At 47.8% G+C, this 25,846-nt stretch overlaps 1 protein-coding gene across 2 annotated transcripts in view; it reads left to right on the top strand.

Moving 5' to 3' along the window:
* LOC147637701 (uncharacterized) overlaps positions 1–19,667 on the top strand; it is a 49,063-nt gene extending 29,396 nt beyond the window's left edge. The window contains exons 4-9 of one of the 2 annotated variants that reach the window (XM_086799527.1): positions 635–766; positions 907–1,056; positions 1,179–1,676; positions 1,818–1,933; positions 19,262–19,439; positions 19,596–19,667. In XM_086799527.1, coding sequence (XP_086655653.1) covers positions 635–766; positions 907–1,056; positions 1,179–1,676; positions 1,818–1,933; positions 19,262–19,418 — 1,053 coding nt within the window. In that variant the 3' untranslated portion in view covers positions 19,419–19,439; positions 19,596–19,667. Of the gene's footprint in view, positions 1–634; positions 767–906; positions 1,057–1,178; positions 1,677–1,817; positions 1,934–19,261 lie in introns of both variants that reach the window. The other variant, XM_086799526.1, reaches the window with a different exon arrangement.
* The last annotated feature ends 6,179 nt before the right edge of the window (positions 19,668–25,846 follow it).

Raw genomic sequence — 25,846 nt, 5'->3', positions numbered from 1 at the left:
AGGCTTTGGAGGCTTGGCCCTTTCCTCACAGATAGAGGCGGTGACCCCATTTGGCATTACAGACCACATGTGTGGTTGTTCCACCCCCCCCCCCCTAATGAGATAGCCTTCTCCTCACAGAGCGGCCAGCCAGAGGAGAAGCGTCTCTTCCCCCTTATGATCATGTGATTCCTGCCCTTAAATGAGGCGAGTCTGTATTTAGCCCTTCGTGGTTGTATCTCGCCCTCTGTGGCTGTTTTTTCTTTAACTAATCGAAGGATGTTTTTCTCGGGGAAAAAAAAAGCTCCTGGACTGGCATGATGTACTCCATTGTGCGCTTCTCTTTTTGTCACGCATACAAGGTGGTGGGAGTTTCTCACGCACGTGGGTGCAGGAGTGCTCAAGTGACAAGTGAGTGTATGTGTGCACACACAGGTGGTCATGTGTGCATGTACAAGCGTGTGCGGACTCATTTTATTGTTTATTAAGATTCCTTTATTGGTAGAGCTTTGTGTTTTATTTCTTGTCGTGCTGAGCTTACGATTGAAAGATTTTCCATATTAGCGTTTTCTGTTTTCTTCTTGTTGATGGTTTTTGTGGTTCTTTCGATCACGTAAACTTAATCCTTGGTACACTTTGTCCTTGACCTTTGCAGGTTTGCCAGAAAGTGGGCTTGACTGGTGTTGATCTATTCTCTCCACCTGATGTTGTAGAAGAGAAAGATATTCGCAGAGTCTGTTTGTGTATAAGAACTCTTTCTATAAAAGCCCGAGCCCGACGTCTGGGAGTAAGTAGTGCAATGCATTAATATGCAGCTCACATTCCCCCCCCCCCCCCCCCCCCCCTAATAATTCACTATGGTTTGGTTATTTGTTGATGTTACATATTACCATGTGCCAAATGTGACTTTCTTGATGCCTGGAACAGGTACCTAACTTTGACTATGTCACTCACAGTGTAGCCATGCCTACAGATCTAGTAGGTAGTCTAAGGGAATCACTTACCATGCATGCCAACTCTGCAAACAATAGCCCTCTAAGTATAGTGGACACCGAAAGCAAAGAGACCCCCGAAAAGGTATTTAGTTGTGACCGACTTACCTGAGACTAAGCTGTTCTCTAGAATTTCTATACTTGGCTTGTTTTGTGTGGTTTTTGTGCTGTCTCAACTGTTACAAACCTTAAGATTTGTGCCAACAGATCCGCTCAAATCCATTGCTGCACAAAAGACCTGCTGATAATGAGGATGCTGTTGGGCCATCTAGTGTCTCTTCACCAGAGCTTCTGAAAAAGATGGAGTCTAGATCATTGAGCCTCCTTAAAGATGCTGATGGTAAGATGAATGGAGAAACCTTCAGGACTGCAAAAAGCGCTAATGCATTGTCATCTTCTTCTGAAGGAGGTTCAAAGAGTATGAATGACTCAAAGAGTCCTTATAAAATGGAAGAAGATACTGCCTTTTTGAGAGGTTCCAGACACAAGGTTAACAGGGCTCTTTTTGAAGATCATAGGGACATGAAACGAGGTTCTAGTCTTGAGAAGAACCATTTAGACTCTCTTCAGTCTCACCAAGTTATCTCCTCTGTTACAAGCTCAAACGGCGAAAATCCATGCAATATCCTGTGCACCATGGATCCCTTGATAGATGCACCAAAAGGCCACATCAAGGACATGGGGCACGACAACATCTTAGAACGGGTAAGTCACAATTCTGTTGGTCGCAAAACCGCATCTCCCCCCCCCCCCCCTTCCCCCCAAATGAAGGAAAGCTTCAAGTACTGTGAAGATTGGCTATTGAAAGCAAATCAGATAAGAAAATATTATGGTGGATTCCAACAGTCAGCTGGTGAGAAGTTATCTGATCAGGGGAAGCAAGGAAAGCCAAGGACGCCATGGGTACCCATTGTATCCATCACAATGGCTTTGTTGGGGGCTTTTTTCATTTCTCGAGCCAGGTATAAAGTCCATTTATCTGCATCATGTCGTGTACTTTTTCTTCCTTTCACGAATAAGGATTACAAATAAGGAGTAACTTCATCCCAACCACCCCCCCCCCCCCCCCCCCCCCCCCGCGCCCGCCCCCGCGAAAAGATCCGTCCATTAGTTACCAAAATTCAGCTGAAACAGCTAAGTACATGACCCAGTCTCAATCAAGAGAGCGCTCTCAGAGGAAGGCTATCTAATACAATTGTTTGGGCCGCCGGGGGGTTGGGGGGGGGGGGGGGGGTGCAAATAGGTGGCATGTCAACCTTGCTGTCTCTGACCCTGAGGAAAGGACCGCTGCTCCAGATCCGAAAAGCCTCTCGGCATTTCCGCATACGCTCAAAGCCGCCTCACATCTTCTCCCAACGGGTGGTGTGGTAGTGCCCTCAAGGGCCTCGCTGCAGCGAGCACGCCAAATGTGCCATGCTGCAATACTAATGATCTCCCACCTCTGACAGGTGCTTGCTGCTGTACTCCCTTTTAGGGCTGCTGAAAACAGGGCTGTCATGATACGGTGGTGAGAGGAGAAGGGTGTGGCCCTGTCCGGTCTCCTCATATTCAGGAGTAACATTTTCTTTCAAAGCCGGTCTAAATGCTTGGGTATCTTCTTGCATGGGAGGGGATACATTCTTGCATGGGAGGCGATACATTCTTTTAAAATTTATGGGTAGCTTAAGGCATAACCAAGTTTTTCTAGATTTTGTTGACAAATGTAGAAGTTCCATAGGTTGTCACCAATGTTCACACTTGTGGAAGAGCGTCTTGGCAAAGGATCATCCACCACTTGGCAAAGGATCATCCACCACATGAGTGCACTCTTTGAAGTTCTAAGCTATTGATCCATACATGCAAAGGAGTGCAAACTTGTAGTTCTACACTAGATGATCAGTCCTCCTTGGATGCATCTCCTTCACCATTGCTAATAGGTCCATATCAAACGAGGGGAAAAGTTTTGTGACTCATTTTCTTGGGAGGCTACTCACATTTGGTGTATATTAGGCTCGGCCTCAGAAGCATTTATATACACAAAGCTATATTTTGCAATCGTGCTTGCTGACACAAGCATGTAGGTGACACCACAAACTGAAATAAGGTTTGTTTCTTTTGTTAAGAAAAAACATTCTCCAAATAGTAGAATAAGATTAATAACTCTTTCAAGGTATAAATCCGGTGGGGTGGTGGGTTCCCTTCATGGCTAACTTCTTTGGGAAGGAGATAACAGAAGTGGGTGTGGGTGAAAGAGCCACAGTGGGGCTTGTAGCACCATATGATCCCATCTTCTCCGTTGGTTAATAGAAGGCCTTGGGCTCTAGATGAGTAAGAAAGCCACCCTTTGTGCTGGCATGGTTTAGAGCTAACCTGGAGGTGCTCCCAACAAGCGTGGATGAAGTCTATCCAAATGGCATTGACAGACTTGGTGGGAGATTGGGCTGTTGCCTCTATGGTCTTGTCCGCCAGATTTTCCAGTGTGTGAGGCTATTTATCATCTCCCAGAAGGTTTTTTTAAGTGTGGTTGAGGCCTAGGTAGTGCAGGAAGTTGGGGTAATTTCGAGGAGGATGGCTCACTGCCTCCACTCTCACCAGATCCGCCTTGCCTCCCCTCCCCCCCCCTTTTCAACGCTTCATCACAGTATGTTTTTGCATTCGGTCTGCTTTCTTTTGACAGGTGTCGGCTTCCTTTGGTCTTCACCCCTTAAGGAGGATTCCATGGAAGCCGCTCCGTCATCCCTGACCAAGGCCGCCGCCCCCTGCCTCTTCTCCAAAGGGGACCTCTAGCCCCTAGAATCAATATTAGCCTCCCTCGAAGCCTCAACATTGGTCTACAAGATTGTGGATAGCCGCCTAGTGCACAACCAGCTTCATGACTTGCTCCAGGCCAGCCTCTTTGGTGAGCTGGGCAAGATCATTGATATTCATACCCTAGGGCACGGCTACTACCAGGTGGATCTTGACACCCCAACAACTTCAAACTGCATGCTTCAGCTGAGCCCCATTGCGCTACACACGGCCCATGTGTTTTTTGCAGGTTGACATCATGGTTTTGATCTTGCCTCCGACCCTCAAGCTGGAGTATGTGAATTCCCAAGTACAGTCTGTTTTCCAATCTTCAGGAAAGGACTAGCTTCCGCCTCTCCCTGGCATTAAGAGAACGATAGGGAAAGTGTTGGAATCCCCAGCGTGCCTCAATGCTGGCGCGGGTGGTTGGGATCCCCCGCGCATCCTTCCTCGGTGCTACCCTCCTGTGATCCTCCCCTCCGCCCTCTCCCCCATCCTCTCCTCTGGAGCCTCCTCTGCACCCCTGCCCCCTTGTGGCCTCTCCAAAGCACTCCCGCCATCGACCACCAGCAGCCCCTAACCCTCCGTTGAGCCTGTAGCGATGAGGGTTGCTGCCATAGTTGTTGGTGTACGGTTGTACGATACAATACAATACGATACTGCACAGGGATTTACCGTACCGTATGAAATTCTGGAATACGATACGGTAAAGTACGATTTTTTTTAAATAAAAACACTTATAAATTTATAGATTATCAATTTGAAAGGATAGAGAGCTCATAGGTTGCTACAAGCCAAAAATTCCATTAAAAACAAGTTACAAACAAAAGTACAAAGCATAGTACGAAGGGTGGCTAGACCGTAAGATCGATGCAATGCGTGCTAGGCACAAGTACAAAAAAGTGAGTTAAAAAAAATGGATAAGAGGGCGGAGGGTAGAATCTAAATCCTAGGACCTAGATGGAGAAGGCATCACTATCAGAGCTCTCGTTGAGATCAGCTGTAGGAGAAGAGGGCACCTCCGAGCCCTTGCCAAAGTCGTTGTCGCTTAGGAGGTTGCTGTCTTCGGTTCTCTGACCTCATGTGAGAAGCCGAGGGAGCATCCTCATCTTCAAGAGCGGCTGAAGAGCTACCGGAACCGCGGCCCGCGCTGCAAGTAGGTCTGCACCGTCCCCCTCAAACCGCAATCCACGGGTGCCTAGTTGCAGTCCTCTACCACTAGATGCACGCCCACGACTCGGGAGAGAAAGAAAGAAAGTTATATTAAATGAAACCAAAATGATACAATAGTGTCCATGTAATCTCATCATAGTACAAAAAAAAACAAAGACTAGAGCTATGAGCTGGGAATGTCAAATCCGAGCCATATGATACAAAGTGGGACCATCATCATCATGCAACTTATGGAGCTAACACCCCGGTAGGGGGAGGGGGCCATCAAGGATGTTGAGCATGGGGTTGGCCTGTAGAAAGCTCTTTAGATTTGTCGGGTGTGGGAAGGTGGCTCTGTGCCTCTCCAAGATCTCCTCAAGCTAGGGCTGATGTCTGTGTTGCTGGCGAGGCTAAAGCCTAAAGCCTAAGCCCCGAGAGAGAGAGAAAGAAAGATATATTAAGCATCTACTAAAGACCCAATGGGCCTATGAGACCAGAGTGATACAATAATGTCCATGGCATATCTCATCATGGAATGGAAAATAAAACAGAAAGAAAACATAATCATAGCTATCTCACTGGGGTGATACAAAACTGTCCATGGAAACTCATCATGGAATACTAAGAACATAGAAACATGAGAGCAACATCAGCTCCGAGTAGATGGTATACCACTCTCCAAAATATCAAGCATGGGGCTAATGAGTATGGCGGAGAGGTCTCCCTCAGCTATGTCATGTGGAAAGGTAGCTTGATGGCGGTGGAGCATTTCCTGGATCTGGAGTTGATGAGGTGATCATGGCCGACGGGGGGGCTGGGGGCGTTGGGCACGCTGGAGTGTGGAGGCTCGGTCCGAGGTAACTCCTCTCGGGCGAGGTAGGTCCAGAGCAGCTCGCAGAGGGTCCACAAGATCCACTATATCCATGTCCTCCACCTCCTTGGTCTGGAAGAAACTGGTGATGGTTGGCTGGTGAGGGAGGGGGCGGGGTGGCTAGGCCGAAGCTCTCTCAAGGTGTCCTTGTGTCTGTAGAGCTCAAGCAGGAAGAGGCCTAGGCAACGCTGGTCCTGGAAGTCAATGATCTTGGAGAGTGGACCAAATCCCTCACGAAAGAGATCGTGAAACCTCCCGCGGATCTCATAGTATACTGGGCAGCGGCACATGTAATGCTCCTCCGTCTCAACCTCTGTGTGGCATAATCGGCAGATCCTCTCCTCTCTGGGTCTCCGTATGAGCTTCTCGGCTCTGAAGATGCGCTCAGCTCTACCTGTCTCCACTCTGAGGCGGTGGGATGAAACCCGTATCTAGCCAATCACAATCCGCATGGCATGGGACATGTGAACACTCAAGTAGCCTGGCTGCTGGATGAATCCATCCTCAGTGAGTGTGAGGAAGTGATCTCTGTAGAAGTGCATCTTCGTGGGGAGCTCCGGAGGTGTTATCCATGTGCAATGGGTGTAGAGGCTGAGAAGACCTAACCGGATAACCCGGTTGGTATCCTTGTGATACAGCCGAAGAAAAGGGGAGTCCAAACTGTACTGAAGGGGGGGGTAGGCGGTCCATGCGGAGCCCATATACCGAGAACCAGGTGGAAACTAGTGCATACCATACTCCAGAGTGGTCCTCAAGTGCTAGTTGTCTTGAGGACTCCAGGGCAAGCCTCGGGTACTTGTGGGGATCCATGTGACTGATGCGATGGAGGTATGTGACTGTCTGGAAGAGTGCATCCACTACCATTGGGGCTGCAACAAATTCTGCCTGGATAATTTGGTGTGGAACTGATGGTTTGCTGTGGATCATACGGGAGAACATCATGACCTGGGGCCTCTCAACTCGCTGCCAATCCTCATCGGATAAATCTGGCCCCTAGAAGGCTGCTCCATACATCAAGGCTGGTGTGATGAGGGTGTCAAAAAGCCAACCCTTCGTCCTGGGCTCCTGGAAATGTGCCTAGAAGCACTGCCGCTCAAATAAGCTCAAGGCTGCATATCCGCGTGTCACTCCCGCATGTGCTGTGGGAACCATGGTAAAGCATGGGCCACTGAAAGTGACACCAAGGTAGACATAGGATGAGACAATCTCCACAGGATCCCCTCTATATGTGAAGCTCAATCTGGATGTGAAGGGGCGAGAGGTATTGAAGACCATTACCTTGATTTTACCAAGGTTAACAGAGGTCATGTTGAGTGCAAAAGTCATGTAAGCATCCAACTGTCTCTGAAGCCCCTCGGCTGAGTCTGAGAGGAGGACAATGTCATCTGCATAAAGTAGTATGGGGATCAATATGCCTGCCAGTGTGGGACCAGCCCCGCCGAATCCGTCAATGAAGCTAGAGATCTCATCAATGAGAGGCCGAAAAGAGTGGGTGATAGAGGGCAGCCCTGTTTCACCCCAATAATGCTGGAAATCTCCTGTGATGTACCTCTTGGGGCTCTCACTCGTCTGGTGACGGACTCGTAGAGGGCGACGATGCTCCAAACCATGTCAGGTGGGACTCTGATCTCCTGTAGGCGGTGTAGGAGGCGGGCTTGGGGTACAGTATCAAAAGCTTTGCGGAAACCACAAAGCAGCAGAGAGAAAGAAAGATATATTAAGCGTCTACTAAAGACCCAATGGGCCTATGAGACCAAAGTGATACAATAATGTCCATGGCATATCTCATCATGGAATGGAAAATAAAACAGAAAGAAAACATAAACATAGCTATCTCACTGGGGTGATACAAAACTGTCTATGGAAACTCATTATGGAATACTAAGAACATAGAAACATGAGAGTAACATCAGCTCCGAGTAGATGGTATACCACTCTTCAAAATATCAAGCATGGGGCTAATGAGTATGGGCAAGAGGTCTCCCTCAGCTATGTCACGTGGAAAGGTAGCTCGATGGCAGCGGAGCATGTCCTGGATCTGGAGCCGATGAGGTGATCAAGAAATGAAATGAAATGATATATTAACGTCTCTAAGAGGCCATAATGGCCTATGAGACCAAAACTGAGACTACATCTAAAGTTGGTGTCTCATCAAAGGGAACAACTAAATGAGACTAAAAAGTACAATAAACTGATTGGCCTACAGTTATCAGAACAGAACTGTAAGACTTCGAGATGATACTGAGTAGAAAATATTGGAAAATAGTGAAAAATGTATATCTGGTAGATCCATGTATGCTGATCAGTTGAAGTGTTGCCCTCTCCTTAGATCAAGTATCTCCGCCATGAGGCTGTCTAGAATGGAGAGGTCGTAGAAGCGAGGTAGGCGCCTCCGATGCCGAGCAATAATGGCTCTGATCTGGCGATATTGAGGATGCCGTGGTCGGGATCCTGGTGGGCGTGGCCGACGAGCACGACATAAGATAACTGCTCTATCAGTGGTGACTCCTTGGGAGCGTGGTCGGTGCCCTGATGGCCCAATGGAGGAGGTATCAGGAGGTGTGTGGGCTGGGTTGCTGGTGCTGGTGCTGGTGCCGAAGAAATCTGTCAAGGTCCTCTGTCTAGGTACATCATGGCTCGGCCTCCTGTCTGCCAAGAGGGTCTCTTTGTGTCTCTTGAGCTCAAGTAGAAACAATCCGAGGCATCTCTGATCCTCAAACTCCATGACCCTGCGTAACGGCCCAAAACCCTCTCGAAAGAGGCAGTGATATCTCCCTCGGATCTCATAATAGACTGTACATCGGCAAATGTAGTGTCCTCTGTCTCTACCTATTGCTAGCATAGCTGACAAATGCGGTCATCCAAGATCTGATGCACATATCGCCCTATCATCTCGCCCTATCTCAATCTACAGCTGGTGTGATGAGGTCCGGATCTGTCCAATGGCACAACGTATCCCATGTGATAGGTGTACATCCATGTACGCCGAGCGGGTGATAAATCATCCGGTGAGAGGTGTAGAAAATGGCTCTTGTAATGAGCCATTTTCATGCCTAAGGGTTCAAGGGGGCTAGTCCATGTCCTCTCTGTGTCCACTTTGATGATATCCATCCTGATCATGCGGTTTTTCTCTGAGCGGGTGAGATCCAAAAATGGACAATCCAGACTGTACTGAAAGGGTGGTAGTGCCTCTATCCGCAAACCATGTAGGTCAAACCATGATCTCATGAGCGTACCAACAATGAGCATCTCCATTCTCTGCCAACTGTATGGATGAGGTCAATGCCAATCGGGAGTACCTCTGCTGAGGGAGCTCCCATAGCCGTTGTAAAAAGGTAACTGCCTGGAATAGGGCCTCGGTTACTACTGGTGGGGCACCCAGCTCAACCCGAACAATCTCGTGTGGTACTGATGATTTGCTCCGAATCATGCGGGCAATCATCATAATCAGTGGTCTCTCCATTTGCCTCCATCCCTCATCTGTCCCTCTCTGAGATCTGTGATGTATATTGGGCTCCCAAATTGGAGCTCCGTACAGGAGGGTCGGTGTGACAAGTGTATCAAATAGCCACAATTTTGTGCGTGGCTCTTGAAACTGTATGTTTGCACACTACCTCTCAAGTGCCTCCAAGGCTGCATGCCCTCGAGCTAATCTAGCTGCTGCTGCCTCCTTCAGGGAGAAACGCGGTCCTGTGAAAGTAACTCCCAAGTAGACATATGACCTGACGTCTACCGGCTCCCCTCGGAAAGTGAACTGAGGCTCTGATCTCGTCACCCATGCCTGTGTGGTGTTAAACACCATAACCTTGGTTTTCCCAAGGTTCAGCCTGTAATGCATCCAGGTGTCTCTGTAATCCCTCCGGAGAGTTTGAGATTAGAACAAAATCATCAGCATATAACAAGATGGGTATCAACACCCCTGCCAGGCACGCCCGTGGGCCTCCCAATCTGTCTACATAATCAGAGACCACATCAATGTACAGTCCAAAGAGGGTGGGTGATAGCGGACATCCTTGCTTCACCCTATCGTGCTGGTCACCCTATCAGATAGTCCGCCTGGAGCTCGGACTCTGCCTGTCACAGACTCATACAAAGCATATATCCCCCACTGCATATCCTCGGGTACCTCAATGTCATGCAATCTGTGCATAAGCCTGGCACGTGGTACGGTATCGAAGGCTTTGCGGAAGTCCACAAAGGAGCAATATATCCTTCTCTTCTGTGCCCCGCCCTCTTCAATAAGTGCCCGAAGTGTCCAATATGTGATCCAAGGTAGTAAATCCTCTCCTGAAGCCAGCATGTCCATGTGCTCGATGACCATGCCTCTCTGCCCATCGGCTCAGCTCCGACTCCAATATAGAGTCATATAGTTTGGCCAAGTAATGACCAATCATGATCGTCCTGTAGTTGCCTGGTACCATGGGGTCCCCACTCTTAAAGAGTGGTACAATGATATGCTCTGTCCAGCTTGTCGGGAAACCCTCACAAATGGCACGATTAAACACATGTACGATGAGCGGAGCCAAAGTGTCTCGTGCATATGAGAAGTGCTCTCCAACTAGCCCATCATGATCCTGTGCCTTTCCATTCTGTAACCTGTCTATCGCATCTAGCACCATCCACATAGTAAAAAAGGTGCTGCTAGCCGGTCTAGCTCCTAGTGGAGGGGGGGTGGGGGGCTTGTCTTGGTGCATCATATAGCTCTCTAGCATAAGTATGCCGTGCCTCAGGTGCAGTAATAGAGAGAGAGAGAGAGAGAGAGAGAGAGAGAGAGAGAGAGAGAGAGAGAGAGATGAAATGATGTATATACGTCCTCAAAAGGCCAAAATGACCTATGAGACCAAAAAGGTTACAACAATTGGTGGATTTGATACAATGTATGTGTAAGAAAAGCTAAAACAACTAAACAACTAACTGAAACTGAAACGACAACTATGAGGAAAAGTAAGGTACTAGGAGCTCCTAATGGATAACATCTGGGAAGGAAAGCTCCAACAACAATGGTAAGCATCATATACATCACTATCCAAAGATGTCTCTCATCGGTCAATGGCGGATATCCTCAATGTCCTCCATGGTGAGTACTCTGACTGGACGTCTCCCATGCCGTGCTAGTATGAGAGAGAGAGAGAGAGAGAGAGAGAGAGAGGGAGAGAGATATTAAGTGTCTACTAAAGACCCAATGTGCCTATGAGACCAAAGTGATACAATGATGTCCATGGCATATCTCATCATGGAATGGAAAATAAAACAAAAACAAAACATAAAAATAGCTATCTCAGTGGGGTGATACAATCATGGAATACTAGGAACATAGAAACATGAGAGAAGCATCAGCCCCCAGTAGATGGTATACCACTTTCCAAAATATCAAGCATGGGGCTAATGAGTTTGGCCGAGAGGTCTCCCTCAACTATGTCACGTGGAAAGGTAGCTTGATGGCGGTGGAGCATGTCCTAGATTTGGAGTTGATGAGGAGATCGTGGATGACGGCCCGGGGTTTTGGGGGGGGGGGGGGGGGGGGGTTGCGGGCGGTGGGGGCGGCGGGCACGCTGGAGGGCGGAGACCCGGTCCGAGGTAACTCCTCTCGGGCGAGGTGGGTCCGGAGCAGCTCGAGGTGGGTCCACAAGTTCCACTGTATCGGGGAGAGAGAAATGAAATGATATATTAACATCTCTAAGAGGCCATAATGGCCTATGAGACCAAAATTGAGAAGTACATCTGAAGTTGGTGTCTCATCAAAGAGAACAAGACTAAAAAGTACAATAAACTGATTGTCCTACAGTTATAAGAACAGAACTGCAAGACTCCGAGATGATATTGAGTAGAAAATACTGGAAAATACTGGAAAATGTATATCAGGTAGATCCATGTATGCTGATCAGTTGAAGTGTTGCCCTCTCCTTAGATCAAGTATCTCCGCCATGGGGCTGGTCTAGAATGGAGAGGTCGTAGAAGCGAGGTAGGCGCCTCCGATGCCGAGCAATAATGGCTCTGATCTAGCGATGGTGAGGATGCCGTGGTCGGGATCCTGGTGGGCGTGGCCGACGAGCACGACATAAGATAACTGCTCTATCAGTGGTGACTCCCTGGGAGCGTGGTCGGTGCTCTGATGGCCCAATGGAGGAGGTATCAGGAGGTGTGTGGGCTGGATTGTTGGTGCTGGTGCCGAAGAAATCTGTCAGGGTCCTCTGTCTAGGTACATCATGGCTCGGCCTCCTGTCTGCCAAGAGGGTCTCTCTATGTCTCTTGAGCTCAAGTAGAAAACAATCCGAGGCATCTCTGATCCTCAAACTCCATGACCCTGCGTAACGGCCCAAAACCCTCTCGGAAGAGGCAGTGATATATCCCTCGGATCTCATAATAGACTGTACATCGGCAATTGTAGTGTTCCTCTGTCTCTACCTCCTGGTAGCATAGCTGACAAATACGGTCATCCACGATCTGATGCACATATCGCCCTATCTCAATCCGCAGCTGGTGTGATGAGGTCCGGATCTGTCCAATGGCACAACGTATCCCATGTGATAGGTGTACATCCATGTACGCTGGGCGGGTGATAAAATCATCCGGTGAGAGGTGTAGAAAATGGCTCTTGTAATGAGTCATTTTCGTGCCCAAGGGCTCAAGGGGGCTAGTCCATGTCCTCTCTGTGCCCACTCTGATGATATCCATCCTGATCACGCGGTTTTGCTCTGAGCGGATGAGATCCAAAAATGGACAATCCAGACTGTACTGAAAGGGTGGTAGTGCCTCTATCCGCAAACCATGTAGGTCAAACCATGATCTCATCTGAGCGTACCAACAATGAGTATCTCCATCCTCTGCCAACTGTATGGATGAGGTCAATGCCAAACGGGAGTACCTCTGCTGAGGGAGCTCCATAGCCGTTGTGAAAAGGTAACTGCCTGGAATAGGGCCTCGGTTACTTGGTGGGGCACCCAGCTCAGCCCGAACAATCTCATGTGGTACTGATGGTTTGCTCCGAATCATGCGGGCAATCATCATAATCAGTGGTCTCTCCATTTGCCTCCATCCCTCATCTGTCCCTCTCTCAGATTTTGATGTATACTGGCCCCCCAAATTGGAGCTCCGTACAGGAGGGTCGGTGTGACAAGCGTATCAAATAGCCACAATTTGGTGCGTGGCTCCTGAAACTGTATGTGTGCACACTGCCTCTCAAGTGCCCCCAAGGCTGCATGCCCTTGAGCTAATCTAGCTGTTGCTGCCTCCTTCAGGGAGAAACGCGGTGCTGTGAAAGTAACTCCCAAGTAGACATATGACCTGACGTACTCTACCGGCTCCCCTCGAAAAGTGAATTGAGGCTCTGATCTCGTCACCCATGCCTGTGTGGTGTTAAACACCATAACCTTCCAAGGTTCACTGTCAGATCTCTATCCGCACAGAAAGCTTGTAATGCATCCAGGTGTCTCTGTAGTCCTCCCGGAGAGTCTGAGATTAGAACAATATCATCAGCATATAACAAGATGGGTATCAACACCCCTGCCAGGCATGCCCCTGGGCCTCCCAATCTGTCTACATAATCAGAGACCGCATCAATGTACAGTCCAAAAAGGGTGGGCGATAGCGGGCATCCCTGCTTCACCCCTATCGTGCTGGTCACCCTATCAGATAGTCCGCCTGCAGATCGGACTCTGCCTGTCACAGACTCATACAAAACATATATCCCCCACTGCATATCCTCGGGTACCTCAATGTCATGCAATCTGTGCATAAGCCTGGCACGTGGTACGGTATCGAAGGCTTTGCGGAAGTCCACAAAGCAGCAATATATCCTTCTCTTCTGTGCCCTGCCCTCTTCAATAAGTGCCCGAAGTGTCAGTATGTGACCCAAGGTAGTAAATCCTCTCCTGAAGCCAGCCTGTCCATGTGCTCGATGACCATGCCTCTCTGCCCATCGGCTCAGCTCCGACTCCAATATAGAGCCATATAATTTGGCCAAGTAATGACCAATCATGATCGTCCTGTAGTTGCCTGGTACCATGGGGTCCCCACTCTTAAAGAGTGGTACAATGATATGCTCTGTCCAGCTTGTCGGGAAACCCTCACAAATGGCACGATTAAACACATGTACGATGAGCGGAGCCAAAGTGTCTCGTGCATATGAGAAGTGCTCTCCAACTAGCCCATCATGATCCTGTGCCTTTCCATTCTGTAACCTGTCTATCGCATCTAGCACCATCCGCATTGTAAAAAAGGTGCTGCTAGGTGGTCTAGCTCCCAGTGGAGGGGGGGTGGGGGGCTGTCCTAGTGCATCATATAGCTCTCTAGCATAAGTATGCCATGCCTCAGGTGCAGTAATCGGAGTACCAGGCTGTCTCTCCTGAAACATCTTCCATGCCCTCTTGCTGTCCTTCCCCAGGAAGAGTTGGTAGATCTCCTCCTCTAGCTTAGCCAGATAGGCTCGTTTCTTCCTCCGCACAAGGCGCTGAAAGATCATCCTGGGCTGTTTGTGTGTGAGACCCAATGGCAATCTCACGATGTAGCTGTGCTCGTGTCTCACGACACTCATCATCATACCAATTGTTCTGTGGGGCAGTGCTGCGGGGGTGGGTGGAAGGGATCATAGTGCAGGGAAACGCATATGAGGCGGATGCGTGTAGAACACCTGCCAATCCTCTCGTGATCTCGTCGAGAGAGCTATGCGGGTCTACAGCGAACAAGCCATCAGATACTGCATCCCGATAAACCCGAACTGTCTCGCATGTAAACTGATATCTCGGGTACCTAGGTAGATGAGTGGCTGGCCCATCTCTCGGGGATCTACCTACTAGTGTGAAACTCAGGTATGCATGATTGGCTGCTATGCCAATGGGCCTATTGGAAATCGTGAAACCCCGCACATCAGGTATCAATGAAGGAGATCCCATCAAGTAGTCCACTGTGCTAGCTCCCCCTTTAGAGTTCTAGTGTGTGAGAGCATCTGATCCTTGCCATCTCAATAAGCCATTGTATATGACCAACCCATGTGCACTCCCGAGTGTGAGAAAATGCCTACCATAATCTGTAATCTCCCCCTCATCCTGTGCTGATCTCTGCAACCCTACACCCTCTGCCGTGATCTCCCGGTACAAAGCGTCTCTTGGCTTCCTAGTGGCAATTTCAGCCCATGAATGCATTTCCTTCTCACCTGCAGCCACTTTTGCCTTACATGATTCCAAAGTGTTTTGCATTTCTGTAATGTCTTTTTCGCGGTCAGCCATATATGTCTTCAAAGTGCCTTCGTACGATGCAATTGTTGTGCCAATCTCTCGGAGCATGTCATCCTTCCATTTCTACATCTCTTTTTACATTTCCGTGTGCATCAAGGCTTGGGCTAATTCCATTCCAACCCGTACTTGGGCTTGCATTTCTCCCTTCAATTGGACATATATCTCTTCCTTTAGCGTTTCGTATATCACTTTCCTTTGGGCATGCATCTGCTCGGTCCATTCCTTTTCAAGCTCCTGTCGCATGGTGTTCATCTCTGTCCTTATGTGAAGCTGTAGCTCCTCATAAAGGGCCTCATCTCATCGGGCCATCTTCGTAAACCTTCGTGAGCCAAGGGACATGATTCCTTCCCTCAGTCTTCTGCGGTAGGCATTTGGTGCCTTCGTGGGGGTGTGAAAGGTTGTCTCACCATCCTGTTCCCCCTCTAGTGGTTGAGACATGTTTTCCCCTACTAGTTGCTGCCTTGGGGGCCTGAGCAAGGGTGGGTGCGAAAAGAGAGGCAGATGTTGTACCTTCTGCCCGACTGTACCTCCTGCACCTTACTGTTTGCACCTGCGCAGCCTGCCAATAGGCCTCCAGCCGTCCCTTCTGCGCTTTCTACAACTACCTGCAAACCTAGGCGCCTCCTGCCGTCCTATTTGCCTGCAGCCCAAACTGGGTAAGCACTTGTGCAGGTGCAGAAGGGGTGTGTGTGTGTGTTGTTGGTGTTTGAGTGAGCGCTATCACCGCCACTGTGCATCACCGTGTCTGCTGACTGTGCAGCGCCGTGTTTGCTTCTGTGCGCTCACGGCTACAAGAATATCCACCAACCTGGACCGCACATATGGCGAAACAGCAGCGAGGCAGAGGGCGAACACCTAGCACTTGTTGCCCATCGCTGAGCGCGCCCCTTGCTGCCACTTGTGCCTGCCCATTGCGCTGCTGTTGGTGTCGCACATACCCAGCTACGCTACGCCAACAGCGCGAAGCGCGAGCAGGGCAAGGTTCAGAGGTCCACACCAGGTGCACACGTTCACGCCAGGTTCCAGGTTCATGCCAGGTGCACAGGTTCACGCTAGGTGCACGCGCCAGCAGCGCGAAGTGCGAGCAGGGCAAGGTGCACAAGAGAAATGAAAATGAAATGTTATATTAACAAGAGAGAGAGAGAGAGAAAGAAAGAAAGAAAGAAAGAAAGATATATTAACGTCTACGAGAGGCCAAAGTCGGCCTATGAGACAAAAAATAAAACAACTGTGTTCTTCCGGTCATTGGAAGAAAAGAAAGAAAAGAAAAAGTGTGCATGTGTTTGGATACAACTGTGAATCATCATTGATCGGTGGAGCCCATATACAAACAATATAAGGGGGGCTGGGGATGTGGATGGAGTGCTAAGGCAAGATGCATCTCTATATGCTGAAGGGGTAGTACAAGCATGCTATGCAGATCTATGTCTAACTCCATCCAGTGCCATAAGAGGGATATAAGATATCATACATCGCCGATGCTGAGGCTGTGAATGGCGTGAACATGTACCCTGAGTCTGAATGAAAGCGAGCTACCCTCTCCTGTGTCTCCATCTGGTGTCTCATTCGGATAGCTGCTATCTCTCGGTGATGGAGTCGGGGTGCTCTATGTCCAGTCTGTCTAGGTCTCCTCCTGGCTCTCAATTCCTCTGCTCTCTGTGCGGTCACCCCACGTGGTACATCAGCTGGCACTGGCATAGCTCTCTGGAAGAAATCTGTGAGCTGGGACTGTCTCCCACCCCTAGTGGGAGCGGGTGTCTGGAGGAGTCTCTCTCGAGAACTATGAAGCTCTAGTAGTAGTCTGCCAAGCTGTCGTTGGTCTGAGGCCTCCATCAACTGATGTAGTGAAGAGTGCTCCTCAAACAATCCTGCATATCTATCTCTGACCCCCTGGTGGGCTCTACATCTACATACAAAGTGATCCTCAGTCTCCACCTCCTCGCGGCACAATCTGCATATCCGCTCAGCTCTGGGAACCCGTGCCGCTCTCCCAGCCTCTATCTCTAGGTGATGTGATGAGACTCGTAGCTGTCCAATAGCAACGCGAGAGCTGTGGGGCATGTATACATCCATGTACCGCGGTCGATGTATAAACCCATCCCCTGAGATGCTCATAAAGTGGTCTCTATAATACAGCATCTTCGGTGGTAGTGGGCTCTCTGGTGCTGTCCATGTCTCCTGTATGTAGTGCTGCCATATGTCCTGTCTCATCACTCTGTTCCTCTCATTGAGAGAGAGGTAACCCCGTGGAGCAGACTGATCATACTGAAAAGGTGGCAACCGCTCAATGTCTATCCCATGATGTGAGAACCACTGTAGCATCTGTGCATACCAAGATCCTGTCTAGATGCCTCAAAAGCTCGGCGGGATAATCTCTCCGTGGGCATGTCCCTCATCCTGTATATAAAGGAGATTGTCTGGAACAATGCCTCCACTGCCATAGGTGGTGCAGCAAACTTAGCTCAAACAATGTTGTGCGGGACGGATGGTTTGCTGCGTATCATCCTCGAGAGCATCAAGATCTGTGGTCTCTCCAGCTGTACCCATGTGGAGGCTGCGAGCCCTAGTGCCCAAACCGCTGCTGCATACATCAAGGCTGGTGTCACTAATGTATCAAAGAGCCACCCCTTCGTGCGGGGTTCCTGAAAATGTGCCTGATGACACTGACGCTCAAGGCCAGCAAGAGCTGCATACTCCTGGGTCACTCTGTCTCGGACTGCCTGAGCCATGGAGAAGCGTCCAGCTGAGCTAGTAAATGTGATGCCAAGGTAAACATAAGAGCTCACCACCTTGACCCGCCCTCCTGCTAATGTGAGAGTAGTGTGGCTCTTGACTGCGGGTGAGGTGTGGAAGATCATAACCTTGGTTTTCCTAAGGTTCACTATGAGACCCTGCTGTGCGCAGAAGTCATCAAGAGCCACAAGGTGTCTTTGAAGCCCACCCTGCGTGTCGGATACCAAGACGATGTCATCAGCATAAAGCATAACATGGACAGTAATACCTGATAGCTCAACCCCAGAGCCTGCTCCCTGTGTGATGTAATCGACCACCTCATCAATATAGAGCCCAAAGAGCATGGGGGAGAGCGGGCACCCTTGCTTCACACCAATGGTGCTAGCAACTGTGTCGGACAAGCCTCCTGGGCATCGGACTCTCCCAAAGACCCGCTCATATAGCCTGTATATGCCCCACATCATGTCTGAAGGTATGCCTAGTGTCTGTAGTCGCTGAAAGAGGCGCTCTCTGGGCACAGTATCAAATGCCTTGCGGAAATCCACAAAGCAACAATAGAGAGAGAGAGAGAGAGAGAGAGAGAGAGAGAGAGAGAGAGAATCTATTGCCAAACATGATTATTTACAATGATGAACTTGGATCTTGGCTTAGATCTTGGTTATGCATACCTATGTTTTGATGCATACAAAGATGACTTGCTGATTCACAGCTTCTATGGTGATCTCCAAATGCTTGCATTTGGGAGTTGAGGATTGCCTTGTAGCCAATGGTGTCAATGCTTGTGTGTGCAAGAATGAGATGAGATGAATGACCCTTGACCTGCCTTTATATAGGGAATTGATAGCAAGCCATATTCGGGTCGGCTAGGGATTTTTTGGCCTCAAAATGTCTTTTATTGTGTTTATTTTGTGCCTAACTTGTGTCCCAACTACTAGTCCATGTCTCGGGCACCTCCATGAACCTGTTGGGCTGCCCAAAAACAGCCACAAATAGGCCATATTTTGCCATGTAATTTTCCTAGAAGGTGGCTGCAAGTAGGAAGCATGTCCATGTGGTGCCCACATGGACATGCACATGACGAGACTCTTCATCCTCCACATTTGCTAGCTAGCCTCCTGCAAGCATGGTCCATACTCCGGCTCCATTTTTTTTTCAAGTCGTCCGAGCACAAAGGAAGAAAGACTTTTGCAATCCTTGATCTAAAACAATTTGTGTTTGCGAGGTTGGCACTCTCTGCAGGCATCTCCAGGGAAGCTCCAGGGCTATGTTGGGACAGGGGGCATGTTTCTTATACATGTGTAGCCCTGAAGACCAGAGATGATTACCAGCCCACAGTGTTGCTCAAACTAGTTCTCTTGTGCAGATTGTATTACAGCCACTAGTGCAGATGATGATGATTAAAAAAAAAACATCTGGTTTTCTTGACAAAGTAGTTTGGTTCAGCTCTAGTATGTATACTTTCTCTAAATCTCATGGAATTTGAGCAAAGGGATCTATTTTTTCATGGTTTCTATGATGTCTTGGTGGTTATGCAGAGAGCCAACAGTGTACCAGGTCAGAAAAGGTGATACGTTGTCAGAGATCTCTAGAAGAGCTGGAAAATCCAACTGGGAAGAGCTGGCCCGTTTAAATCCGGGAATACAGAATCCAGACCTGATTTATCCCAGTGAAAAACTGAAACTCCGGGCATGACGAGCAATGGATATGGAATTGGCAAGTGGAATGTAACTTATTTTTAAGTTTTTTTACTCTCTTTATTTTTTTGAAGAAGGGGAAGGGGGGTTGGGGGGGGGGGGGGGGTGGATCAATCATGTTCCCAAACTTGGAACATGAAGAATCACAATCATGCAACTGTTTTGGTATTTTCAGATGGCTATTTTTTGGGAGGTTCATTGATGGAGACTGGACCCTTACATCATTAATTGATTTGTTTTTCAGTCATCTCTCTCTCTCTTTCTTTTATGAGCATGCACTTGCAACAGCACACAAATTTGACAATCGTGCGCACACGTGTATGTGTGCATCTGTGTGAGATTTTTTTGGGGGGCAAAATTTAGAAATTTCATCTCTTTTCTTAAGGGAATATTTTTGGGGAATTTTGGCTATTATTTCCACTCCTCTAACATATGCTGGTCACTTAGAGAGTGGATGGTCGCCCAAAATATGAGTTTTCTAGAGGGAATATATGTAGATTTTATATAGAAATGGGGGAAGAGGATAGAGGAATGGGGGAAGTGGCTTCAAAAGGGTGGAGGGTCCCTACTTTCAGCTATAGCTTCATGAGGGGTCCTCCCAAAAAAGCACTGGTCTGTGTTTGAGTAGCTTTCCGAGGTGTCAATTCAATCACATGCTACCTTGTGTTGGCACGTTCCTGCTGTACACACACACAGCACCTTGCATGAAGATTGTGTATGTGGCAGCGCATCAAATATGATTCTAGACTCTAGGACTCTTGCAGGTAAGTGTTCTAGTCTCTTTAGGTGCTCTTATGCCATGGCACCTGTTCTGACAACTTGCTGACACACAGCTCTCAATGCAATAGAGGAGTATATGCAGAGGTTCTGCCAACAACATTTGTCATACCTGGTACATTTCTACTCACATTTGTTGCAGAGTTTCTTTTTTTTTCAGAAAAGAGACTTCTATTATGTAAAATAAAATCATACAAAGGGAGATCTCAACCAATTGGGGGCACTATCTGTCCATAAAAGCCCCATAGGAGTGGAGGAGGAGAAAATACCATGGTTCCACTCTCTCATAAATCTGCTGCATTTTGTTTGTGCAGCTCTAGAAGACCCCTGTATGTGGGTCCAGTGTGAACGATGTCACTCCATAGACTGCAAATACACTGGGTGTCATAAACATGAATACCCTCTAAAGGCCTCTGAGCACCTGGTCTTCGAGTATGCCATGCCGTGATACTAGCAATAATCTCTCAACTGGTGTCAATACTTTGCAGAGGTGGTGTGTATCATAACTAAGGGATATCCTGAAGAAAACATCTCTGAGCTATGCCCATACAGACAAGTATAACAAGATCTTCGCCCCTGCCCTAAAAAAGTTGTGGGCCAGGAGACGGAGTCAACCATCCAATAGCACGCCATGTAATATAGGTGGGATCACTCCTCAACTTGCCCAAGTAATATAGATAGCATCACTCCTCAATTCACCCAAGAGATGGGCTATAGATACCGAGATCCTCTATGCTCCTCTGTACTCCCGTAAGCAATGATACAGTGTCTTGGATGGAGCTGGGCATCTAGGACAAGAGGGGTCGACGCCAAAAATAGATCTGCACTGGTTGGTGGGCAACCTACTGTGTAGAAACAGCTAGAAGAAGTAGGATATTTGGGTGTTCCTGTATGAGTGCCAGAGTCTTTGCCAAAATCTCCTTTCAATGGGGGGTGGTGTCATGTGCCTCCCAGTGAGGCCTAAGAGTGAGAACTCTTTGGGTCTGTCCAAGCATGAGCAACCTGGCGTAAGAAAGGTATGCTCTCCTCATGGGGTTAGTCACATTAGTCCATTCCCACTCACCAGAGTCCCAACTTTTATATCTAATAGGGCATCCACCATATAGCCATAGGTACCACGAAGTATTGAGTAACCATCACTGGGAAGGAACAGTATATTAACGCTTCCCAGAGTGACCAGTACTCTCAGTGGACGGATCACAGGTCTAGGCGTGATCACCTGTACATCACCTCTCTCCATCCGTCATCCAGACTGAATGGAATAGAAGGCAACAGCTTCTTTCTCCTCTGGCTTCAAGAATCCCAACACGTTAAGGGGCACACGTGTCCTAGCAAAAACTCCCAACCACAAGTGGTAATACTCATCTAAAAAATTACTAGTGATCTAGTGGTTAGGTATAGCTGCATCAATCTATGCAATCCGTCAGTGACCCTCTTTGAGATGCTGGGTAGATGCCTCTCTCTAATCATCTGGAAGACTCTTAAAATTCTTCCAGTCAAGTATTGTCGTTGCGCATCTCTCCCAACTTGGCCACTGCATATATCCTGCTGCACCTAGGGGTCTGCCAAGATCATCTCTGATAAGGTCGTTCCATATAATGGGCTTCCTGTCAACCTCATCTATTGAGCTTGGGGGCCTATGAAATAAGAATGGTTGCATACTGCTTAAAGCCTGGATGATGGAAGAAACCAGTGGGGAAGACGGGGGGTGGTAATGTGCCTTAGAGAAAATAAAACGTGTGTTGTGCCTCTAGTCATCATGGTTCTCAGGGACACATCTAAGAATATGGTACATGAAGAAATGCCTCCAAGGCTCAGTACCGGGAAGGAATGCTCTAACCACCAACTTGCAAAGTAGAGCTTTGCACTTGATCTTTGGATCACTGATGTTCAATCCCTCTTCATGCTTGGGAAGGATAATAGTTTCCCAAGCAACTTTGTTCCTGGTAGTTGAAGCCCTAACCATAACACCAAGAAGAAGTGACATACCAGGCTGTGGCAAGCAACACCTGGTTTACCACCAGGGCTCTAGACACCAGATCAAGCTTCTTGCAGCTCCAATGAATGAGCTTTTTCGTTATGCTCATGAGCACAAGCTTTCTCAAAATCAAGTAGCAAGATTGCTTGCCTTCATAGTAGCCAGGAGTTTCATAAAAAAGGTTTTTGAAATGCGTTTCGAAACGTTTCGAAACGTTTCATTGCCCGACCCAAAAGTATGAAACGGGAGGGGTACCTTGGGGGGGGGAGGGGGGGAGGGGGGGGGGGGGGGGAGACCCAACAATAGGGACCCTCGACAAGTTTCATATCAGTTTATAAGACTGCAAACAAACAACATGTCACCTTGATCTTATAGACTTAAAAATGTGTAAATAAAAGCAAGACATTGCAATTTGAAATTTGATTTACGAATCACGATATCATATCAATATTTGACATCATGATTCATGACATGCCAACCTTGGCCCCTGGATACCGAATTTAACAACTTACAAGTAACCAAATGACAATAAGATTGTCTAAATAGTAAAGACCAAAGAGTGGCAATCCATAAAATCATAAATGTGACATGAGCCATGGGCCATGGCCAAAGCAGCTGAGAGTCTAGCACATGTGACACATGTGGTACATAAAAAAACCGACATAAAAGATAATAGCTACAACTGTCAACAATGTCTAATGTCAACATGAGACATGAGTCATGACCATAAATCATAAATGAAGCTGTAAAAAAACGAGAATGACTAAGTAGATACTAGACTCTAGAAGCCTAGTCATCCTCCTCTGCATCATCCAACTCAATATCCTCGTCCTCATCCTGAACATCAGATGCCTCAGAAGCTGTGACCCAATCGGAAGAGTCATCTGCACCCTCTGCCACCGCTGCCTCAGGTCCAGCACTTGTGCTAGCACCATCTGTGCAAGGTGCAGCGCTCGTGCTAGCACCATGTGTACCCACAACAACTCCAACCCTGGCTCGAGAGCGGCTACGGGTTTGCCTGGTTCCCTGCATCGCCTCCTCATATAACATGGTGTAAATGTCTTGCTCATCAGGTGGGATCTCTGGGATGTCTTTCACTTTCTCGATGTCGATTTTGTCGACATTTACTTGTATTGGCTCTATGGAATTGCCTCTTTGCTCAAGTAGACGGAGGTTGCAATGACAATAAACCAACCGCTCTAATTGTGCAGTGGTAAACTTGTTCCTTTTCTTTGTGTGGAAAAGGGCCCATGTACTCCAATTTCTCTCACAAGGACCTGAGCTGCAGTCCTGTGAGAGCACTCTCATAGCAAGCCTCCTCTACAAAATTCAAATATGAAAAATCACACATGAGTCATGATTCATTATTCATGACAAATGTGACATGAGCAAAATTGTAATGAATACTCACCAGCTACGGGGCACTTATACCATATTTCTCTCACCAAGATACGGGCTGCAACATCCCTGAATGCAATTCCGCAGTTGGTGACCCAAAATGCTTTCCTGTCTTGTTGCGGAAGGCAAGCCGCTGCTCCTCCAAGGCAGCTAACTCCCCCACATCTCCACCCACCCATGTTGTCACATACTCGGTCCAACCATCCTCCAACTCCTCACAACATGCCTGGTCTTCGTGTCTCCACAAAGGATGAAGAATGTGGGCCACCGCATGGATTGGTCTATGAAACCAATCCCAACGATCTTGCCAAATAGCACGAAGGCTGTCCTTCCTAGTTTTTTAAGCATTACAATTTAGAATCTAGATGCACCAAGTTTAGAGCTGAAATTGAAGAGTTAAGAGTCAAGACAAAATATAATACTTACTCAATAGCAGAAATACCAGTTGCCTTTATAAGGCACTCCCCGAGTTTGTCCATGTACTCATACAAGAGGCCCATGGTGCTGCCCTCCATGTCGGTGATACGCAATACGCTGTAGAAAGGCTGTAAAACTCTCACCAATCCCTCTGCTGTTGAAGGCAATGAAGGTGTTAGGGTTAGGGTTTGGAGATGCTACAAACAAGCGTGGAGAGCAACAGAGAGGGAGAACACAACTTCAGTATTATGCTTGATGAAAAGTGAAGTACAATAGCCACATAATAGTGACCCTAAAGATATGTGTTCACATGTCCGGCCATAAAATGTGCCGAGTGGACCAAAACACCTATAAACTGAATATAAGTGAAACTAGGCTAAACTGGGGGAAAAAACCTCCACTAACTGAAGTAAAAAGTGCCCCAGTAATCTACTGATGATCACTAGCACTCCTCTGGGTGCATACACAGCGTAAAACCCAACAAACCCCCCTGGAGTGATATGTGATCACTGTACATCATCCACCAAAAGGAAACAAATTCAAAGATGCACTAGAAAACTAGGAATCTCAAGTAAGCATCTCCTTCTTCCTACAATCATCCAATCACCAATTCAAACCAAGTACATGCATGCTCTGTCAAACTGAGTGCCTGTGAAGACCAAGAGGCATCATAGCTGCATGTATAAAAACAGTAATCCCTGTCCTCAACAAAAGAAGCAGTCTCTGGAGGAGCTTTAGAAGCATCATTAACAGACATCCCAGCTTCCTTTGCTTTCTCTTTGGCAATCCTCTTCCTACATTCCGTGATGTAGTGACCTGGCTTCTTACAGTAATGACATTTGCCCTTCTTCTTGGGCTGTCCATCACCTTTCTTGGTATCCTGTGAAGAACCACCATCACCTGAATTTTGATTTGAACTCTTTGGCTGAGTTTTTCCTTTCCCCTTTTGACCTGTAGTAAATGCTTGTTCAGCATTTGTGTTCATATTCATATTCTTCCTCATTTTCTCCTCTTGTAGTAAGAGAGGAGCAAGTTCCTGATACTTGAGGGGTTCAACAGCATTCCTCATGCTGAGGTTCAAAGAGGTATGAAAAGCCAAGTAAGATCTTGGCAAAGAGTGCAAGATGGTGGACACAAGCTGTGTCTCAGGAATAATCTCATCCACATTGATGAGTTGCTCTCTCAAATCCTGCAGCTTGTTTAAGTGGCTAGACATATCATCTCCTTCATTCATTTTCTGATTTTCCAGCTCTCTTTTCAAAAATGAGATCCTAGCCTCATTACGAGCAGCATACATCTGCTCCAAAGTCACCCATGCATTCTGTGAAGAGCCAGCTGAACGAATATGAGGTATAATGGACCTCTGTACTGCAATGCAATGAGTGACAAAGCTTGTGCATCCCTGGCATCCCATGTCTTTTGAGCATTTGTTCTTTGAACAGGCAATGGCTGCCCTGGAGCCTGTACCTGTTGTCCTCGTCCACGAGCACCCCCTTGGGGAGGAGTCTCTGGAGCCAATGGACCTGGACGTGGTTCATCACCACTAACAAAATCCCAAAGACCTTTTGCCACAAGCACATTTTTCAGCATAAAACTCCACAAGGAGTAGTTCGTGCCATCTAATTTGTCCTCCTTAGACAAATACGTGAATACATCACTTTGCTGTTGATTTGCCATTATGCCTACGCACAATGTTGTACCTGTGTATCAAAAAACCCAATAGCAAGAATCCTGAAAACAACTGTACTCCACTGAATACAGTTCACCCAAATATGCCTGCACTCTCAATCCTCTGAATGTGCAGTTCTATGCACCAATGACTGAGTAGAGCAGCAAATGGCGTACACAATGCCAAA

This window comes from Cibotium barometz, chromosome 6, assembly GCF_041138505.1.
Source record: "Cibotium barometz isolate CiBa-2024 chromosome 6, ASM4113850v1, whole genome shotgun sequence".
In the NCBI taxonomy this organism is placed as follows: Eukaryota; Viridiplantae; Streptophyta; class Polypodiopsida; order Cyatheales; family Cibotiaceae; genus Cibotium; species Cibotium barometz.
The sequence above is the reverse complement of the archived record's forward strand: the minus strand, read 5'-3'. Positions and strand labels throughout refer to the sequence as shown.